Below are 18667 nucleotides of genomic sequence, written 5' to 3' on the forward strand. Positions count from 1 at the left end.
GTTTTCCTGATGGGAAGTGAGGGTGCTTTCCCTGGCTGACTGCAGGGCAAGCTTCCCACTTACTTCCCTGGCTCAGGTCAAACCTGTTTGCAGCACCTGAGGGAGGAGACGAAGCTGGCACTGGAGGGAAATCTGGAAGCAGCCAGAGCAGTGGGGGAACACCAGCCAGGCAGGAGCTGAGCCCAGGGCCCATCCTGCAGGTGGATTTCTGCTGCTTACTTGTTTCACACTTTTCTTTCTCCAGGCTAAACTGCATTTTTAAACTTGCACCCCTGTGAATTGAGACATTCGGATACCTTCCTTAAGGCCTAAATGGGCTGATTCCAGCTGCCACTATATGGCCTCCTCAGACGTCTCTGTGTACAGGGATGTGACAGTCCCATCTTTCCACTGGACCATCACGTCCCCTGGTCTCTGGGGCCCTGGCTGCTGCTTTAGTGGCTCAGCCAGGTTGTATTCCTGCACAGGCATCAGGGCTTGCTTGGCATCGAGGTCAGCCTCCTGTGTGGGCTGTGCTGTTTCTCCATTCACGAGGATCTTCCTTTTCCTGCAGGGAAGGCACAACAAGGACACACGAAGTGAAGCAGCAAGCCCAGCCCACATCTGAGGGCACCAACCCTGGTGAGGGTCACAGCCATCAATTTACACCGTGTTCCTGGAACACGCCAGCTGCTTGTGGGCAAACGCCGCCAGGTGAGCTGCGCCAGGTAAGTGCTCTGAAGTGTTTGAGCACACACAGCTGTGCGATTCCCTCTTGGAGAGCACCCAGCTCCTGGCGCCAGCAGGCAGCCATCGCTAGAGGGAGAGCGAGGCAGGCTCACAGCGTTAGCGTTTCTCTCCCCTGAAGACGGCAGCTCTGACAGTGCTAAGTTTTCGCGCCCTAGCAAACAGCAAGTTGCTCCTCAGCTGTGGGATTGTGCAGCCACCGGGGAATTGTGTGAGGATGTGGATGGGGAAAGGCTGGGAGTCCTGCTCCAGAGCCCCTGTACTTAGGAGAGAGCACCTCACACCACAGTTACCATCACTTCCCTCCCAGCAGCCCTGTTGGGCTGGGCAGAGCTGTGCAGACCTCTATTCCATCCAGGGCCCAGACAAGGGGTTTGTTCCAAGTGACATAAAGCGAGCAGGCATCAGGCAAGATTTTATAACAAAAAATGGTTCAAAGGGAGTTTGCTCTTCTCCCCCATCACTCAGGGTTTGTCCTTCCCTGCCAAACCCCTGTGGCTGTTTGCCTGGAAGGCTTTCAAGGCACCACCACACACCAAAAGATTCTCAAATTTTCCTGTCTCACCTGTTTCGCACAATGTTAATGGTCAGAAGAATGAGACCCAAAATCATGGTCGCGAGGGACAGCGCAAGAACAGAGTAATTCCACGTTGAGGCTGAGGGAAAGCAGAGAGGCAGTGTTAGCAGGCACAGCACAGTGTGACCCTTAGAGCCTGGCCAGGGGTTTTCTGAGGACGTCCAAGATGCTCTGTCCTTGATTTTTGTGGCTTTGAAGTTGATCCTCATGACGCTGACCTGCTGCTATGTCAATCTGCTCCCTCCACCCTGCCAAAATCACAGGAGACCTTTGCTCTCTTGGCAGGCTCTGCCTGGAAAGAGGCTGAACCCCAGAGACACAATCTCAGCAAAGCCTCCTGCCTATCTTCACCTATGGCCTGCTTATTTCAGAGGCAAGACTGAGGGTTTCTGTGTCTGGGGTAAATCACCTCCTCAGGCATCTCTGTTAGGCAAGAAAGTCAACAGCCAAGGACTGTGTCTCAGCCCAGGAACGCCAATGGGACTTACAGTCTTCTCTGCGGAAGAACCAGAGCAGCTCCTCCAGCTGTTCCAGTTCCAAGCCCAGTGGAAGGGTAACGTTGCCTGCTGTGTGCTCATCCATGTGTGTGCTGGCCAGGGTGGTTGGGTGGTACTTGTGCTCTGCCTCAGCTGTGGTGGAAAGACAAAGATGCAATAGTCACTCACTGCAGCTCTTCAGACTGGAGGTGACCTTCCCCTTCACTCCCAGGGTTGCCCAGCATGTCTCTCTAAGGAGGCAGAATGCAGCCCTGAGTGCACAGCCTGATGTCATGCACTGAGAAGTAGAGAGTGTTTTTGGCTGCAGACCCCATTATGGTGAGGCAGCAGGGCTGCAAAGACTTCAGAATGTTGATAGAGCCTTTCCACATCCCCCATCTCCCACCAAGGAGAGGCAGCTCCATGTGCCACAATTCACCAAAGAGTTGCCTTGCCCAGACCAGTCCTGCAAATCTGAATCTGGACTGCAGTCCTCCAGCAAGAAATTCTTATTTATCAGGCTGGCTTCTATACACAGCTTGACTCTAGTAAATTTTATCAGAAAAGCTTCAGTGTCTGCAGAGAAACCAGCATATAAGTGTGGCCAACCCCCAGCACAGAACGTGCACGCAGAATGCAGATGGGAATGACACCTGGTTCTGGAGCAGGAGTGTGACTTTTTCCTTGGCTGAGTCAGGCTGCTGCTGGTGTATATGGAGGAAAATAGCCCCATAGAAAGAAACTATATTTCCAGGAAGTTAAGGCCTTCGCACATGTGACCTACTTCACCCACACCATTATCCTTTAAGCCAAGACTCTACCTTGCAGCAGGAAAAATGGGATTATCCAGAAGAATTTCATATTTGTGTATGCAGATGGGATGGATCACACCTTCACAGTATTTCTTCAGCGTGGAGATGCCTGCAAAAGAGAGAGAGACTAAGGATTTGAGAAAGAACCTGATTCCCCTCCCTACTCCAGCTCTTTTCAGAGAGGGTATCTCGTGTACCCCAGCATCTGTTTCCTCCTGAGAACGTGAGTCTGACCTGCCAGGACAGGGTTCAGAAATCCCTGGGCCACCAAGGTGACAGCAGAGGAGTCTGGCACAGCATCTGCTGCCCGAGGTGAACCTGTACAGATGTGAGCTCAGCTGCTGTGAGCCAGCCCCTCCCCAGCTAACAAAGCTTCCCTGCTTGCTCCCCTGCCATAATCCCTAGAGAACATACTTTGCATGTGACTACCTATTGCCAACCCATGGATGGCAGAATATGGGTGTGGAGATGAGGAAGTGGAAGGCTGAGCTCCAAGAGGAGGCAAGGCTGGCTTGCCATTGAGGCTATGGTGTCTCCCATCCCTCAAGGAAACAGAGAGTCCTCCTTGACCTTTAGTCCCTCATTTATTAGTGGCATCAATCCAACTTTTATGGCTGCTCCTTCAAATTAGTTCTTCAGTGTCCTTCGAAGGGACCTGCCCTGAGCAGGAGTTCCTGGCTGCCCACTGTGAGCTGGTGAGATATTGAGGTGGCTCTCCCCAGCCCACGGCTCACTGGCCATCACCCACTGGCAGGTCAGCCACACCACAATACACATGCATCCCTCAGACATTCTGGCCCCACAGGCCATTAATTATTATATGAAGACTTTTATGACCGTCTGATACTCCCAGGTTTTACCTGCCTTTGCTGTGTGGCCTGGTGCTGTTTGAAACTTGCTCCCAAGCATGTTCCACTGTGCCAGGCGTGTCAACAACGCTGCTGCTGACTCCTCAGGGAAACATTTGTCCCGTCGGTTATAGACCTAATGATTGCTACTATTTTCCCCCCCATTCTCAATGTCTTCACAATTCAAAGTTCACATTTTATAGCTAACCAGGCATGCATGCTTACTCCCTGCTGCCAGAAAACCACCTGCTAGCAATTCTTTGAGGAGGGGACTCTCAAGTACGTGGTCCACTTTGTATTTCAGAAAATACGGGTAAAGCTGCTCCCTGCAGTTAGGTGTGCCAATTACCCTTCCATCCAGGTAACCTTTAGCTTATTCACATGGATCACCCCTCACAAAGGAGGAAATAAGGCCTTGGTGCCAATGAAAATAAGTTACAAGTCAGCTACACTCTAATAAGAAGTGGCACTTGAATGTGTTAAATCTTGCTGTGCAAGGCTTCTGAGTAATCATTTGCTTAAAGAGGAATATTTGACAAGCATGTTGCTGATTTTCCCCTTAGGTGTTTCATAAGCTGTGAGCTACCTCCTGGTGTCTGTGCACAGCAGGGATGCTGGAAAGCTGCTTTGCTACTTCATCAAGTAGTGACCAGCAGCCAAATCTCCCCAGACATGGGAGGCCAGAACTTTGCGGGTAAAACACAGCAGCAGAATGGACCCTTATTGTGCATTAACAGGACATTTAAGTTAAAGACATTAAGGGAAACTTCTGTTATTTTACATATCTCTTACATCTAAATCACATTAACAAAATTAGTTTCACTCACCAAAGCTACAAACCAAAGTGTTGTCAGGTCAGTGTGTCTACTCCAGTAGAGACTGAGCAGAATTCTGCCTAAACCACCAGTTTCCCCAGTAAGAAAACGGTGACTCCCACAGTTGGGCTGGACATGCTCTGAGGAGCTTGGATCTTCCAGCCTGGAAGGGATTGTTCAAGGCATCTCCTGCAGCCTCCCCCACACAGCTGCTCTGCCCTGCTGCCCACATCCCACCGTGGGCGAGCGCTGCTCCACGAGACCAGCTGGGACAGGTGGGGGATGCTCTTCCCCATTGCTCCCCTGCTGCACATCTCAGCAGTGACTCTGGTGGCTGAGGGACAGGGACGAGCCCTTAGATCCAGGCCCCTGCACCAAATGTGCACTTTGGTCGCCTGTCCCTCACCCAAGACCCTTCTGAGGTTGATTCCCAGCTTGGGTACAACAGGGGAAGCTCAAATGAGAGAGAGCTCATGCATTTTATTCTCCTATGGAAGGAGGCAGAAAGAACAAAGAGGCCAGTGCCTCTCAAGAAACATTTTACCTGTGTTATTTTGAGTTTATATTGACTCCTGAACATCTTTGTAATTTCTTTCTTCTTGCAAATGGGATTTTAACATCAAAAGCTGCAAAATCTGTACAGTATTATGTATTTCAGGAACAAAGAGTCACACAACAATGCTATTTCAAATCCTCTTGTGGATCTGTAGACTTTGCTGGCATTCAATGAAATCTCAAGATACTAAGGAAAATGTCAAGGGACTGCTTTTTGCTCTATGCATTGATCCCAGCACTCAAATGGTAAAAATCTTTCTCATAATGGAAGCCCTTGAAGATCTGAGACATGTCACATGCAGAAGACAGAGCTGAGGGACTGGTGCTCTGAAGGTTGGCATAATCCAGCAAGGGGGCTGTGCCATGTGGGAACACAGGAACACACACCTCCACAGCTGCACGTGGACTCTTCCCAGCCAGGGCACAGCACGTGGTGCTGTGAATCCACCCTGTGCTTGGTTTCTGTCAGCTCTGATATTCATGGCTGCTCACCAAGACACATTTTGCCCTCATTCTGCAAATGAGAAGTCTTTAGATACATATTATACTGGTTTAAGTAAAGATGGGGGAAATCTTTTGGAAAGACCATCAAGTACAGCTTCTGTTGAGATGATAATGTCCCTCTGGGCTCTGTATTCAAAACTCACTACACAGGATGGGACAATGCATTTAGAACATCTCAGTCTTTTTAAATTAGTCTCCTCTTGTCATCCAGACTCTCTCCCTGGTGGTTGTCCTATCTTAGCAGATTGTGTTAAAATGGATCAGTTATTTCAAACACAGTGTTAAAGTGGGATGTCCTGTCTTTGGGATTCATAGAGGATATATATAAAATGTCACACCACAGACATACAAATGGATAGTAGGGTTTATAAAGGTACATTAAGGTCGGAGCTCCATTAAGAAACACAAGGAATTGTTTAATATTTAAAATATTAAGGCAAGAAGGCAGTCTGGGCTATTTTTTAGCCTCTGTAAAGTAAAAAGCTAAAGAGAAAATCTAAGTTATATTATATATAACTAAGTTATTTTCCTTGACTGTTTTAATATGCAGGAGTTACCTCAGCCTGCTTCTTACTCACCATTCAGACAGTCTCTCCTTAAAAAGTCTGCCTTCATTTAAAATTTCCAAGGATTCAAGCTTTCTAACTGGAATAAATAAATAATCCTTTTTTTACAGATAGCTATAAATTAACCCAGCAGCCAGTGCAGCAGGAATGCCCGTTAATCTCTGCTAACTCACCAGAAACGTGGAGTTCCCAGCAGGGAGGAAGCTACATTTCTTCTTTAAGCCCTGTCATCCGAAGACATCTCCTCCAGCACCGTGGTAATACAAGGCTCCCTGTGCTCCTGCTCTGGGTATGCTACCAGCTGTGATTCACTCTGCTCCTGAGTCATGTGTGAAGGCCAGTTCAACAGGTGAGGTACACTCCAGCCCCTGAAAAACACACCTCTTTAGTGGGACCATTTACAGCACGAGGTGAATGACCTTTTGCCAAAGAATGAGCTGTAGCAACTTCCAGTTTATTTGCTCAAGTTATTGGCATAATCAGTATTAAAAGAGCACGCTGAGTAGAATGACACTCAGTAATAAGTTACTCTTCACTTAAAATAAATGATAATGTTCACTCTGCTTGGCTCAGTCCTCATTGCATGCAGGAAGAATGTCCTGATAAAGCAGTTATTATCCTTTTTTTTTTCTTTTTTTTTTTTTCAGTGAATGGCCATTCTAAGGCTTTCAGAGCATCTTACCAGAGCAGACAACTTTGCATGCAAAGCTTGAAGCACCAGTCAGAGATTTTGCCATCCCAGTTTCACAGGTACTGGTAATGCCTGGCTAAGTCAGTAGTCTGCTAAGAGGCTCTACAGACTGATGTGCTACTTTTTTGTGACAGCCACATTGGGAAAGGAGGATTCCTCCCCCCTGAAATAGCTGATTCATGGATAGAGCTGCACACTGCAAAGCAAGAGAGATGCATCTCACCAATGGGCTTGGGACACACAGCTAGCTCTGGTTAGCTCCAGCTGAACTGCAGATGGCAGGTGTAGTATCCATGTGTTGTTCTGTTCTTGGTGGTTTTCAGCTTGAAATAAAGTGCTCAAGGCCATGTTTGACAGGGCTTGGAGCAATCTGGTCTGGTGGTAGGCATCCCTGCCCATGGCAAGGGTATTGGAATGAGATGATCTTTATGGTTCCTTCCAACCCAGGCCATTCTATGATTTTATGATCTTTGGCATTGAAGCTTTGTTCAATGTTAATTGTTAATTGTGCTTAATCCTTTGAATCCCATCTCACATCTAGAGTTTCCCTGGGCAGCCCCTGTGAAATATCACCCAGCAAACGTGTGCTCCCCAAACAGAGATGTTTCACTGCTCAGCCTCAGCCTGGCAGCAATCAGATGGGAGCTCAGAAACACATCCCCCAGGAAACAAGAGCTGCTCCCTGCTGCTGGAGGCATGTCCAGGCAGGACAACCCACCACATGGTAAATCGTGCTGTCTTTCCTTCTCAATTCCAGCTGGATCTTTTTAGAAGTGCCACCACAGTGGGGAACACTTTTCGAGCATTTTTGGGAGCTTTTTGTTGCCAGGGTGCACAGGAATAGGACATAAGTGGTCTCACAATCAAACCCTCTGGCCTTGGGAAAGCTCAAAGAAGACACTTGGTCCCCACAGAACAATCTCTGAGTAGAGGGATGGAGACACTGGCCATGGTGAAGAGGTGACTGTAACCTAAGGATGGTGACTGCAAACCCCAGAAGGTTCCTTTTCATCCCAATTTTCTACATGGCTTGATGTATATATCTAGGGTCAGGATGCAGGTAGGTAGGTGGCTGAGATACGTTTAGGACTCAGCATGATGTACATGAAATGAAAGCAGTTCCCCACTGGTTAGAGTTGGCTCTTGTGCCCAGTAATCCTCTCCTTTTCCAGAGAACCACAAACATGCTCAGGAGTGCTCCTCTCCAGCGAGGGTGTGTTTGATTCTGTGTCTCTCCTGACAACACTGGCACTGGTTAATGTGAGATATCTTTTTACTTCTTGGAGACACTTTCAGCATCTTTGGCCAGGAAGCAAAGTAGAGATAAGATCTGATTTGTGTTCTGTTTCCTCCTCAGATTTGTCTTCACTACTCTTGGGAAGAATTTGTCTGACCTTGGTGTTTTAATTTTGCTTATCTTTTTTGATCCCTTTAGTGTCTTTGACCTGAAATGCCTGGTTACAGAATAACTAAACATTCAGGGTTGGAGTTTTTTTTCTTTCCATGTACAAAAGCAGAGTTCAAATGCAGCAGGAAAGCCAGTTTGTTTTTTTTTTTTTTTTGTGAAACAATCAGATAGTTGCTGTCATTCTGAAAAAATTTATATCAAAATAAATCTTCAGTTAAAATTCATGAAAATTGCGTCGAAGGCATAATAATGAATAACAGCCATAATGTGTTTGAAATGTGCTGTCATAGCAGAGCCAAGGATGAATTACGTGGGAGCAAGTGTACTGGAAGGAATTTAAGTCCACTTCAAAAACTCACTGCAAATGAAACTTTAATCACTTTGTGCATATGTCTGGCGAAAGCTCAGCATGGAGTTACAGCATTTCCAGGAGCCTTAACTACAGCCAGAAGTGAGAATCCATCTCTGGGCTTAAGTCCTGGAGGAACAGCAGGTGAAACTCTACACACGGTGTCAATGACATGTTCAGTGCCTGGATTTGATACCTGGAAATTAACACCTGAGCAGCAGCTGGATTCTGGGTTCAAACTCCCAACTTTTGGGCAACCCAGACATACACGTACATCCCTGGCCTTTCTGAAGTGCTGGTGAAAAATCCAGGGCTTCACCCAAGACCTCAGAGAAGTGGTATTTGTGGTCACCACACAGGATATCTCCTTCCAGCCCTTCTTCCAGCAATTTCCCTCACTGCCTCTGGAAACCATGAGTATTTTTCAGCATCTGAGATATCATGAGGTCAAATTTTTCACCATCTTAGATAAGGCCTGAAATTACACTCTGTGCTGAACAGCGCTCCTCATGTTTGGGGCCTGACAGCCATGAGTGTCTGCAATCACTTAGTTATTGTGCAATGACTAATTGTTCTCAGTTTATGATAAGTCAGACTGTTCACCTTCCCTTCTTTCCAAGCCATCTTCCAACATGAACCATGCTGGGAGCTTTAATCTCTTCTCAAGCACAAGCCATTCCTTCATCCTCTTGTTTATATTTATTTTTACTATAACCTTTCATTTACCCACTAAGATGAGGTGACCAGAGTTGACGTGTACTGCCTGTGAGACTAAACCAAATATTTTCAAGGGACTTCCCAGTTAACAGAGAATTGTAAGGTTTTTTGAGCATTTGATTTTTGCATACTGATTAGAAAATTACCTGCATTTGGTAGCATATTCTCCTTTTCTCAGGGTGCAGGAATGTAAGCACCCCAGTTAGGATGGCCTGACTCTTTTTTTTTATCTGTAACAGCAATTTTTCATTCTTTTCTCCTTATTACCACCACAGGATACAATGGCATCTTCAATGTCTGAGAGAATAAAACCCTAATGATGGGCAAACAGACATGAAAAAGGGAAGGAATATATACAGCACTGCTTAGTGCAGCACAAAATTTCATTTTTTTAAATTGATCCTTCCCTCATGTATCTGACATAAAATTCTGCCATCAATTTTCCAAATAATTTACATATTTTTACAGGCATATAGGACATTTACAGATTCTCACACTCCATGCTGCAGAAATTCCTAGTGTCAAAGATTGTAGGATAGACTGTGATTTAGATGTGCAGGGAATTTGTGTATGTGATTTACATTAAAAAGCTACACAAATAATCCATCTTCCCATGGGGGGAAAGAATGTACTTAGCATAATGATAAAATATTTTCATACTTACGTTATGGGAGGAGACAGTTCTTTAAGTGGTGATTCTGACCCCATAGTTTACAAGAAAACATTCTCTGAGTTACTGTCACTGTTAAAATGAAGCTGTCCATGGAGTCAGAAACTGAACTCTGTTTTTCAAATGCTGTCAGAGCCAGATCAGTGGCTTTGGGGTCAACACCCCTTCCAGTCCCTGACGTTTTTCTGCATTATCTTTGCACTGAGGCAGCATGGACAATTTCTGGTCAGGGTTAAGGGGCCACGGGTGACACCACTCAGGATCATCGACACTGTGGGACTGGAGCTGTCAGGGCAGCACAGACCCTGAGGGTCGCCCTGATGGCTTCCACCACCCCACAACAAGATCAGGGAATTGTTAGGGTTGGAAGGGATCTCTGGAGACCACCCAGTCCAACCTCCTTCCAAGGCAGGGTCATGTGGAGCATGGACACAGCTGGACGTGTCCAGGTGGGTTTGGACGTGTCCAGGTATCCCTCCCAGAGAGGGAGACTCCACACCCTCTCTGGGCAGCTGTCCCAGTGCTCTGCCACCCTCAACATAAAGATCTTCCTCATGTTGAGATGGAACTTCTTGTGTTTTAATTTATGGACACTGCTCCTCATCCTGCTGCTGAGCCCCACCCAGAAGACCCTTGCACTAGCATCTTAGCACCCCAGGAGATATTTTTATGCATTAATGAGATCGCCTGTCAGTCTTCTCCAGGCTAACCACAATATAAAGGCCCTTTGCTCTTAGAGAGCATCCAAAGGAGGCTACGAGGATGGGGAAGGCTGTGGAAGGGAAGCTATATGAGGAGTGGACGAGGGCATTTGTTTTGTCCAGCCTGGAAGAGACCTGGAGACCTCATTGGGGTCTTCAACATCACCCCGAGGGGCAGACACGGTTCTCTTCACTCTCGTGACGAGTGACAGGACCCGAGGGAACGACATAAAAATGAGTCAGGGGAGATTTAGCTTGGATGTCAGGAAAAGGTTTTCAGAGGGTGGTCGGCCACTGGAAGGGGCTCCCCAGGGAATGGTCACGACCCCAAGGCTGCCAGAGCTCAAGAAGTGTTCGGACAACGCTCTGAGGCACCGGATGGGATTATTGGAGTGTCCTGCGCAGGGCTATAGGTTGGACTCGACGATCCCTTTGAGTCCCTTCCAACTCAGATTCGCCGATAATTCCGTGATTTTATGACTTATGGCGGCGGCGCCGCCTCAGCGCTGAGGGCGGCCCCGCCGCGGGGCGGGTCCCGCTGCGTCATCGCCGCGCGCGGCGGGAGCCCCGCGATGCGGGCCCGGCTGCTGCGCGCCTGCCGCCAGGGCGTGAGGGCGGCGGGGCCGCCATGGCGGGTCCTGTTCTTCGGCTCCGACCGCTTCGCCGTGACCACCCTGCGAGCCCTGCGGGCCGCCGGGTACCGCCCGGGCACGGGGGCGAGGGCTCTGAGGGGAGACAGGGCCGGGAGAGAGGGGCAGAGGGGACACGGGAGACGGGGACGTGAAGGAGGAGCCTGAGGGGGGAGATGGACCCTGAGGGGCGCGGAGCCTGAGGGGACACGGCCGAGGCTGGGGAGGGTGAGAGAGGGGTGGGCACTGAGGGCTGGGAGATGAGGGCTGATGATGAGGCTCAGAGGTTATTGAGGGATGAGGTGGAGTCGCGCGGGAGGGACCGTGGGTTGGGCAGGGAGGGTGGCAGAGAAGGGAGCGGGAAGGAACCTGAGCGTGGGACAGGAGCCAGGATCATAGAGTGAGGGAATTGGCACAGGGGCGCAGCGAGTGGTGGAGGTGACCCAGCCCTCGCCTCAGTCTGCCTGCACGACGCCTTCAACACCTTGTCCCGCCCCCCAGGGAGCTCAGCGAGGACTCGCTCGTGTCCCGGCTGGAGGTGGTGACCCTGCCCTCCCGCCTGGCCCGGGACCTGCCCGTCAGGAGCTGTGCCAGGGAGCTCCAGCTGCCTGTGCACGAGTGGCCGCACACGGGACCCGCGGGGGAGTTTGATGTGGGTGTGGTGGCATCTTTTGGACGTCTTCTAAGCGAGGAGCTCATTCTGCAGTTCCCATAGTAAGTGTGTGGACAGCACATCTGTCACTGCTTTGTTAGCAAAGCTGCACTCTCGTTTTGGGGCAGCATCTGTGACTTGCAGTAGGTGAGGTCAGCTTCCCTGGGTTCATATGCTTAGCCTGAGCCTTATTGCTGTCATGGTGAAATTCAGTGTTCTTTGACACATGGGTGTAAATTTATGCAAATATCCAGCAGAATGTTTGCCTTTATTCCTCACATCTCTTTCTGTGTTCACTGAGAAACTGAAGTTTATATAATGTGAATTTTCCTTCAAGGGCATATTTAAGCCAGTAACCCATGAGAACGTATGAGCAGATAGTAGTTCACTGTAATATATGTTGCACTCCATTTACGTGTGTTTCAGGTACCGTTCCTGTCCTAACTTGTGAATATTTCATTCCAGTGGGGTGCTGAATGTCCATCCCAGCTGTCTCCCACGATGGCGTGGCCCTGCACCCATAGTCCACACGGTGCTTCATGGTGATAAGGTGACTGGGGTGACAATTATGGAAATAAGACCAAAAAGGTAGGTTTGGTGTCCTTTGCAGACAACTCACTGTTGCTTCTCAGGGCTTTAAATAATCACCTGCTGAAGTCATAATTTAACTCATTCTACATAACCACTTTTTTTTTTAATGTATGTAATTAAGGTTTGAAACACTTAAAAATGTTCATCTAACTATATGAGATTTGCCACAATTACAGTATTTTCATAAGTGTGCAATTTGCACTTCAGGCCTGTTCTCTAATTCTTAGCATTATCACAAGGAACAGACAGAGAGCAGTCACACGGCTTTATCAATAGGCTTGGTATGACAAGACAGAAAAGATCTGGTTTTCAGACTTCAGAGTCCCCTGTAATGTCCTGAAAGTGGACAGAAGGCAAGAAATTGCCTGTCTAGGCATGAGGAAGATTATATCTTTTAGTTTCAGCCCAAGATCTGGCTTTAAAGGCTTATCAAAATACATTATTTAGTCACCTTTTCTCTCTGAGATGCTTGTCTAGTAATAGATCTCAGGAAAGTGTGAAGCGAATTTCATCTTAAATATTTCAGGTTGTTTCTTCTTAGATCTCATATTCTGAACTGTAAATTGTGTTCATATCAGTCTCAGCTTGCTGAGGAGAATCTTGCTGCCAAGATTGGTATTCTCTTCCTTGTTTTGTCTTGTGAACTAAAAAATTTGATAATGTGAAATGACATCTGAAAAATAGTTTTAGAGGGGATAAAAATGGATAATTAGCAACTGAGCTAATGTATTGAATGCAGACTTTTGAACTGCTAATTAAGCTTCAGCTTCTCCAGTTAGGTTGTATGTTTTCTGCCTTGCAGGTTTGATGTAGGTCCAATTATTAAGCAAGAAGAGGTTGCTGTTCCTCCCCACTGCACGGCACAGGAGCTGGAAGGGATCTTGGCAAAGATGGGGGCAAACATGGTAAAGTCCTGCCAGCTGTGTCACTTCTGACTGGTACTTTGCTTTTAACGTGTGCAAACAGAATTCTTACTAATCTTGTTCTGAGCTGGCTTCAAGTTTAGGAGGAGGATGATGTGAAACTTGGTGTTTGTGAGCATTTTTCCTTGCTGAGAGAAGAGCTCAGTGCTCTGTGATCAGGCGTCAGTGTCAATCCTCTGTGTTGCTGTTGTGTTTCTATTCAGTGAAGAATCCAAATGCTGTCTGTGGAAACAGTGCAGGTTCTTTCATTTAAATTAATATCTGCTTATTTATTTGAATAGGCAGCTTTTGTTCTCTTCTGGAATTAATATCAGAGATCATCCATAAAAAAATAATTGCGTTTTTTCGTTGTGATTCAGTGGGAAGGATGTCTTTGCTGTCTCTGTGTATTTTCTGAATATACTGAGCCAATTTTCTAAAAGCTCACAGGACAGTTTCACTGTTGAAAAATTAAGTTTTACTTTGTTTATTATTGCTCGAACTTAGCTTGACTATTACTCTGTACGAAATTTAATTTTGCAGCTGTTAGCAGTTTTGAAGAACTTGCCTGAAAGTTTAAAAAATAAAAAAGAGCAGCCAAAAGAAGGAGTAACATTTGGTAGGTACACATTGTTTTTAATGTGACTTGTTCATTTTTTCCTTGATTAGCAGGAAAATTGAAGTTTTCTGCCATGCTGGGTATTTTTTTAAGATTCATTTCTCAATATGCTCTCTTCACTGCCTTCTCTGGCTTACAAATGTCATACAGGAGAAAAATGCTTCAGAATTCTTCAGACTTACTACATTAATTTTTTTCCAGTTACTTGTACAATATCAAAATCACTATTGATGTTACAAGATCTGAGTTTGTTATTCTTCATTGTTGTAATGCAGACAGAAGGGTTAGAACTGTACTTCTAAGCATGACACAGGTTTGCAGTGCAATGGGTAAATAAAAAGAACAACTGAGAATAAAAAAAATCCAATTGAGGTGTTTACAAAATATTTTCTCCAGTTTATGTCTGAGGTATCTTGGCTGGATGGTAGACCCACTACTGGTCAGGAAAAACTGGGGTTTAAAATAGAATAAAGTAGTACAGTTGTTTGCTAAAAGATGCAAAGCATCTTTTGTTTGCTAAAAGATGCAAAGCAAAATAAGAAGTCTTCTAATTCCTCTTTTCCCCACAGCTCCTAAAATCTCTATAGCGAAGAGTTGTATAAAATGGGAAGAGCAAACAGCTGCACAAATAATTCAGCTGCATCGTGCAATAGGAAGTATGGTGAGACTGGAATTTTTGGAACCCTTTTCTGTCCTATAGCATGGCTGAGTTTGGTGTAGGTATTTTAACTAATCTAAACTATACCTCAGTTTTAGTTATTTTAGCCTCTGTAACCTTGCATGTGTTCTAAAATCCTGGTCGTTTATCTTTAGAGGTGGAATTAATGTGCAGGAGAATTTTCATGGACTTGATCCCGAGTGTGAAATCAGCTCAAAAATTTTATATTGTTTCCTTAGCTCTGAGATTTTCCCTGATGTATTTGGAGGTTTGGAATGCTGCAGTGACATCTCTGCATGGCAGTAAACAGTGCAAACAGCCACAGTGAAGAGCTGTTGTAGCTAAGAGCTTAACTCATTTCTGCATAGGCTAATGGTTTGAGTTGAGGAAGGGAAAGGAAAACTGAGTCTGATAAGGAAAATCTCCTATCTAGACATACAGCTAAGTGTTCCCTTAATGTTATTAACACAGGTATTTTGCCTGAGGAAAAAATAGCCTGGAAATGTGAAAACATTCTGAAGGTGTCATCTGTTTCTGTTTCCAGTTTCCTTTGCAGACACTCTGGAAGGGTACTACCATTAAACTTCTGGATTTTGTGGAAGTGGATAATATCCCTGGTTTTTCTGGTATTTACTCTTCAATTATTAAAAATTTTAAACCATTTTCTTTAAGAATCTAAGTGCCATGTGGGCCAAGTTGTGTGACTGATCAGGGCTTAGTGAATGTTCATGGATCAGATATGGAGTAGTGCCAGAGAATGACTGTTCTGATTGTTTCTGTTCATTTGGTTATAATAAAACACAGAATACAATAAAATATTTTTCGGCAAAATAGTTACTCAAGATGGTTATCATGCTTCAAAGGAACAGAAGTGGTTCAAACCTTTTCTGTACTTTTTGGCATAAAAATGCAGGATGACCTTTCTTTGCTTTTAGATCAAATACAAAATGACTGTGAAGTTGTTCCTGGTTCAGTGCTGTTCCATAAAATGTCCCAAACATTGATAGCTCGCTGCAAGGTAGGCTTTCCCTATTTGTTTTATACTCACTGCCCTAAAGATGAGGTTTTTAGTATTTGTGTGGTGCATAACTTTTGTCTTAATTGTCCATTATTAGTCTCTGTACTATTTTAGATCAGCACCAGATGTTTTATTTGACACCTTAAACTTTTAATTTCCATTAACAGGCTTTGCACATTTGCAAGCAGGAATTTGACTTGTTAGCCTGTTAACATTGAATAAAATGTATTCTGTAAGCCAGCTGTGGGACCTAAAGATAGCTTTAAACATGGAAGGAGCTTACTGCCTTTTTTTGTTTGTTTTTATTTTTAGGAAGGCTGGGTTGGAATCAAAACAGTTGTTTTAAAGAAGAAGCTTACAGCAGTTGACTTCTACAATGGATATATGCACTCCTGGTTCCAGCAGAATCCAAGAACGGTTCATCAGGAATGCAGATTTCAAACACTCAAACTCAGCATGACAAAAAAGACTCTGAAAGAGAGGGGAATATTGGCACAGGATATAAAGCAATAAATGTATTTTTTGATGTCTGTAAGTTAATATAAAATATTTCAAAGCCCAGCTATAACATTCAGCTTAATTAGGGGATTTCTTCCCATGGTATTTGATCTTATTGTCATCTACATGTTTTGATGGTGGGTTCCTGAAGATACTTCTTCTCTTTCCCTGTTAAGGAAGAGACTCTCCATGAGTGCTGTAGATATTGAATAAATCCCTGTTTCCACTGATGAGAAATAAATTTATTTTTATACAGTATTTTCAGGGTTTTTTTGAGGACTTCGGTATAATTTTCTTCAGGCGTAAGTTTTGGACAATTACTTTAATCTGGAAATACTAAAATCTAGTGAGCTTTTTTAATGCTCACCGAGACTTAGACTGTCTAGTTTGATATTCTTGTGGATCCTAAAATTCAATTTGTATCCCTGCATTGAGGTGAATAACTGAGCCAGGAACATAAGAGAATCTTTCCCTCCCCATCACGATTTTCTTCCCTCTTTCTGTTTTCATGTCCTGAGATACATCCCATTTAAAATTTTTGTGCCCTTCATCCAGAAAATTTATGTTCTACTATTTCACTTTCTGATGGGAGAGGTTTTTATCTGATGAGGAGTTAATCTAATCCAAGATTTTCCTCATCTGTCTTTGCTTAATGGCATATACAAGGAGTATTTCATGTCAAGAACCCCAAAACTAGTGATTCTTACACTTTCTTGTCTTAGAAGAGGTAACATAGCACTGAGCATAACAGCAGAGCAAAGACTGGCTGTATCTTAGGAGCTGTTCTAATATTTGCTAACTTTTTCCTGCTTTTTCTGAGTTCTACTGAAGTAAAAGCAAAAAATCTAGAAAAATGTCATATCACAAGGATTAAAATGTTTCTGAAGAAGCATCTGTTAAAGCAGCTGCTGCAGTGTTTTTCTTCTACTGCCATTAGATCATCAATTAATTGCCTCTGACAGGTTTTCCAAAACACATGGTCCTCCAAGAAATCCAAGCCTATGAATCAGAGTCAAAAACTGGAAACAACAGCAAGGTGGAAGTCAGGCTCCTGTAGAGAATTCCTGTTGTTCCTGACCGCAGACTCTGCAGTTTGTGCTGCAGAAATTCTAAATCTGGCAAGTTTGCTTCCGAGAAATTATGTATTTTTGTGTTTTGCTCCCTGCTACCTTTTGCAAGTGCAAGTTGTGGAGTCACTTTGTTTTTATTCTGTTCAGATCAGTCTGGAAATGTTAATAATTGCTGTATGCCAATAGAAGGGTGGGTGGGTGAGTGAGTTTTCTGTGGGTTTGTGGGGATAGTGGGTGGTTTGGAGAGTTTTCTGGGGCTTGCTACCTCACTGTATGGCAAAACCCCACCACCACAATTTAGAGATAATTTTAAGCACTAATGATAAAGAGTTTTGGACTTAAGTGTTAGTTAACTGGGACTCAACAATTTCAGTGTTTCAGGATGCAACTTTTCAGATGTTCCAGGTCCTTAGGCACTGGAAAATTAGTTCTTCATTATAAGCTGAGCAAAATGAACAGCGAGGCATGACTCCCACAGAAAGAATACAGTGACAAAAGTTCAGGCAAAAGAGTCCAGGTTAAAGTCTTTTAGATAACCAAACTGTTAAATCAATAGCTTCTTCCTAGCAGTGACATGAGCAAAATTCTTTTAACTCCTTTGTGTATCTCTCATCCTCAGTTTTAGGTCACGTCCGGTGTGAGACCTCTTGCTGGCAGACAATAATCTGGCTCTCACTAAAGCATAAAGCAACAGGAAGAGTTTGCCTGTGTTTTTGGGAAGTTTGAGGTGGCATGTGCCCAGAATCCCTGTAGATGGAGCTCGCTGCATCCCTTTTGGGTGAAAACCAAGGACAGCTGGACAGAAGATGGTGAAAATCTGGTACAGAATGCCTTCAGTTAGTTGTTTAATAGTGAATAATGGCTAAACCATACTTCAGCCAGGATCCCATGTACTTGTAATTTAATCTTTTGATCTGTGCAGAGTTTGCTATAAGGCTTCTTTTGCTTTCTGTGTGAGAGGTTATAAAAGATAAGGCCATTCTGAGTTGTTTAATAGCTAATGTCCTAGCTCTGAATATGCACAACTTTACCCAAGTCATTTTATGGAGCAAAAGAGAAGGTAAGATTAATTTATTTTTTTATGGAGAAAGTCTTTGGCATGCTATTTTTGGCATGGTAGAGAAGTTTTAAAAATGGAATTGGTGTTCCCCAGGCAGCTGTTAGCCAAAATGTCTCTTTGGAAACTTTGCTTTCACCTGGCTCTGCAGGGATTTAACTCAGTAAGTAATGAAAATCTGATTATTTTTGCAGAACAGACAAAACAAAAATGGGGCATTCACTGATGAGGTGTGGAATAGCATGTCAGGGTTGACTCTGGAACACAGACACAGTGATTCGATCCCCAGTACCACTTATGGGGTTGAGTACAGCTACCCTGGCCATTGGAATGGGATCTTAGCAAAATAAAACAGCTGTTCTCCTCTCAGAGGAGAGAGGGAAATAACAGAGGTATTGACAGACCCAATGTCCACTATGGCTCAGTTTAATATCACTGGGACCAAATTACTGGCAGAACTGCAAAATATTTGGGCACCAGAAGGGCTCTGGTGTTGGATAGGGATGATTTCATCATGGATTTCAAATAAATGTTAGTAGAGGGAGTGATATTTCCTAG

At 44.8% G+C, this 18667-nt stretch overlaps 2 protein-coding genes across 3 annotated transcripts; one reads left to right on the plus strand and one right to left on the minus strand.

The window, feature by feature from the left end:
- Window positions 1-333: 333 nt before the first annotated feature.
- Window positions 334-3332, minus strand: SLC51B (solute carrier family 51 subunit beta). Its single transcript, XM_054516259.1, has 5 exons — window positions 3326-3332; window positions 2671-2700; window positions 1792-1932; window positions 1292-1382; window positions 334-547 (listed from the first exon to the last, which is right to left on the minus strand). Exons 1-5 carry the CDS (start codon window positions 3330-3332, stop codon window positions 334-336), a joined length of 483 nt encoding a protein of 160 aa, XP_054372234.1.
- Window positions 3333-10987: 7655 nt separating this feature from the next.
- MTFMT (mitochondrial methionyl-tRNA formyltransferase) lies at window positions 10988-17096 on the plus strand. Of its 2 annotated transcripts, XM_036389957.1 has the most exons (10): window positions 10988-11112; window positions 11546-11758; window positions 12162-12284; window positions 13090-13192; window positions 13733-13808; window positions 14378-14469; window positions 15011-15092; window positions 15402-15484; window positions 15797-16015; window positions 16945-17096. In XM_036389957.1, the coding sequence occupies exons 1-9, from the start codon at window positions 10988-10990 to the stop codon at window positions 15995-15997; spliced, it is 1098 nt and encodes a 365-aa protein (XP_036245850.1). In that variant the 3' UTR covers window positions 15998-16015; window positions 16945-17096. The 2 variants fall into 2 exon arrangements, with proteins under 2 accessions (XP_036245850.1, XP_036245849.1); XM_036389956.2 differs by lacking the exon at window positions 16945-17096 and having other exon boundaries at window positions 15797-16240.
- Window positions 17097-18667: the final 1571 nt, after the last annotated feature.

This window comes from Molothrus ater, chromosome 13 (assembly GCF_012460135.2).
Source record: "Molothrus ater isolate BHLD 08-10-18 breed brown headed cowbird chromosome 13, BPBGC_Mater_1.1, whole genome shotgun sequence".
In the NCBI taxonomy this organism is placed as follows: domain Eukaryota; kingdom Metazoa; phylum Chordata; class Aves; order Passeriformes; family Icteridae; genus Molothrus; species Molothrus ater.

Coding starts and splice junctions, on each gene's coding strand:
- MTFMT (XM_036389957.1), top strand. CDS start 10,988: ATGCGGGCCCGGCTGCTGCGCGCCTGCCGCCAGGGCGTGAGGGCGGCG. Junction 11,759..12,161: donor CTCATTCTGCAGTTCCCATA/GTAAGTGTGTGG, acceptor ATTTCATTCCAG/TGGGGTGCTGAATGTCCATC. Junction 12,285..13,089: donor ATGGAAATAAGACCAAAAAG/GTAGGTTTGGTG, acceptor TCTGCCTTGCAG/GTTTGATGTAGGTCCAATTA.
- SLC51B (XM_054516259.1), bottom strand. Junction 1,933..2,670: donor GCTGAAGAAATACTGTGAAG/GTGTGATCCATC, acceptor TTTCCACCACAG/CTGAGGCAGAGCACAAGTAC. Junction 1,383..1,791: donor GTTCTTCCGCAGAGAAGACT/GTAAGTCCCATT, acceptor GCTTTCCCTCAG/CCTCAACGTGGAATTACTCT.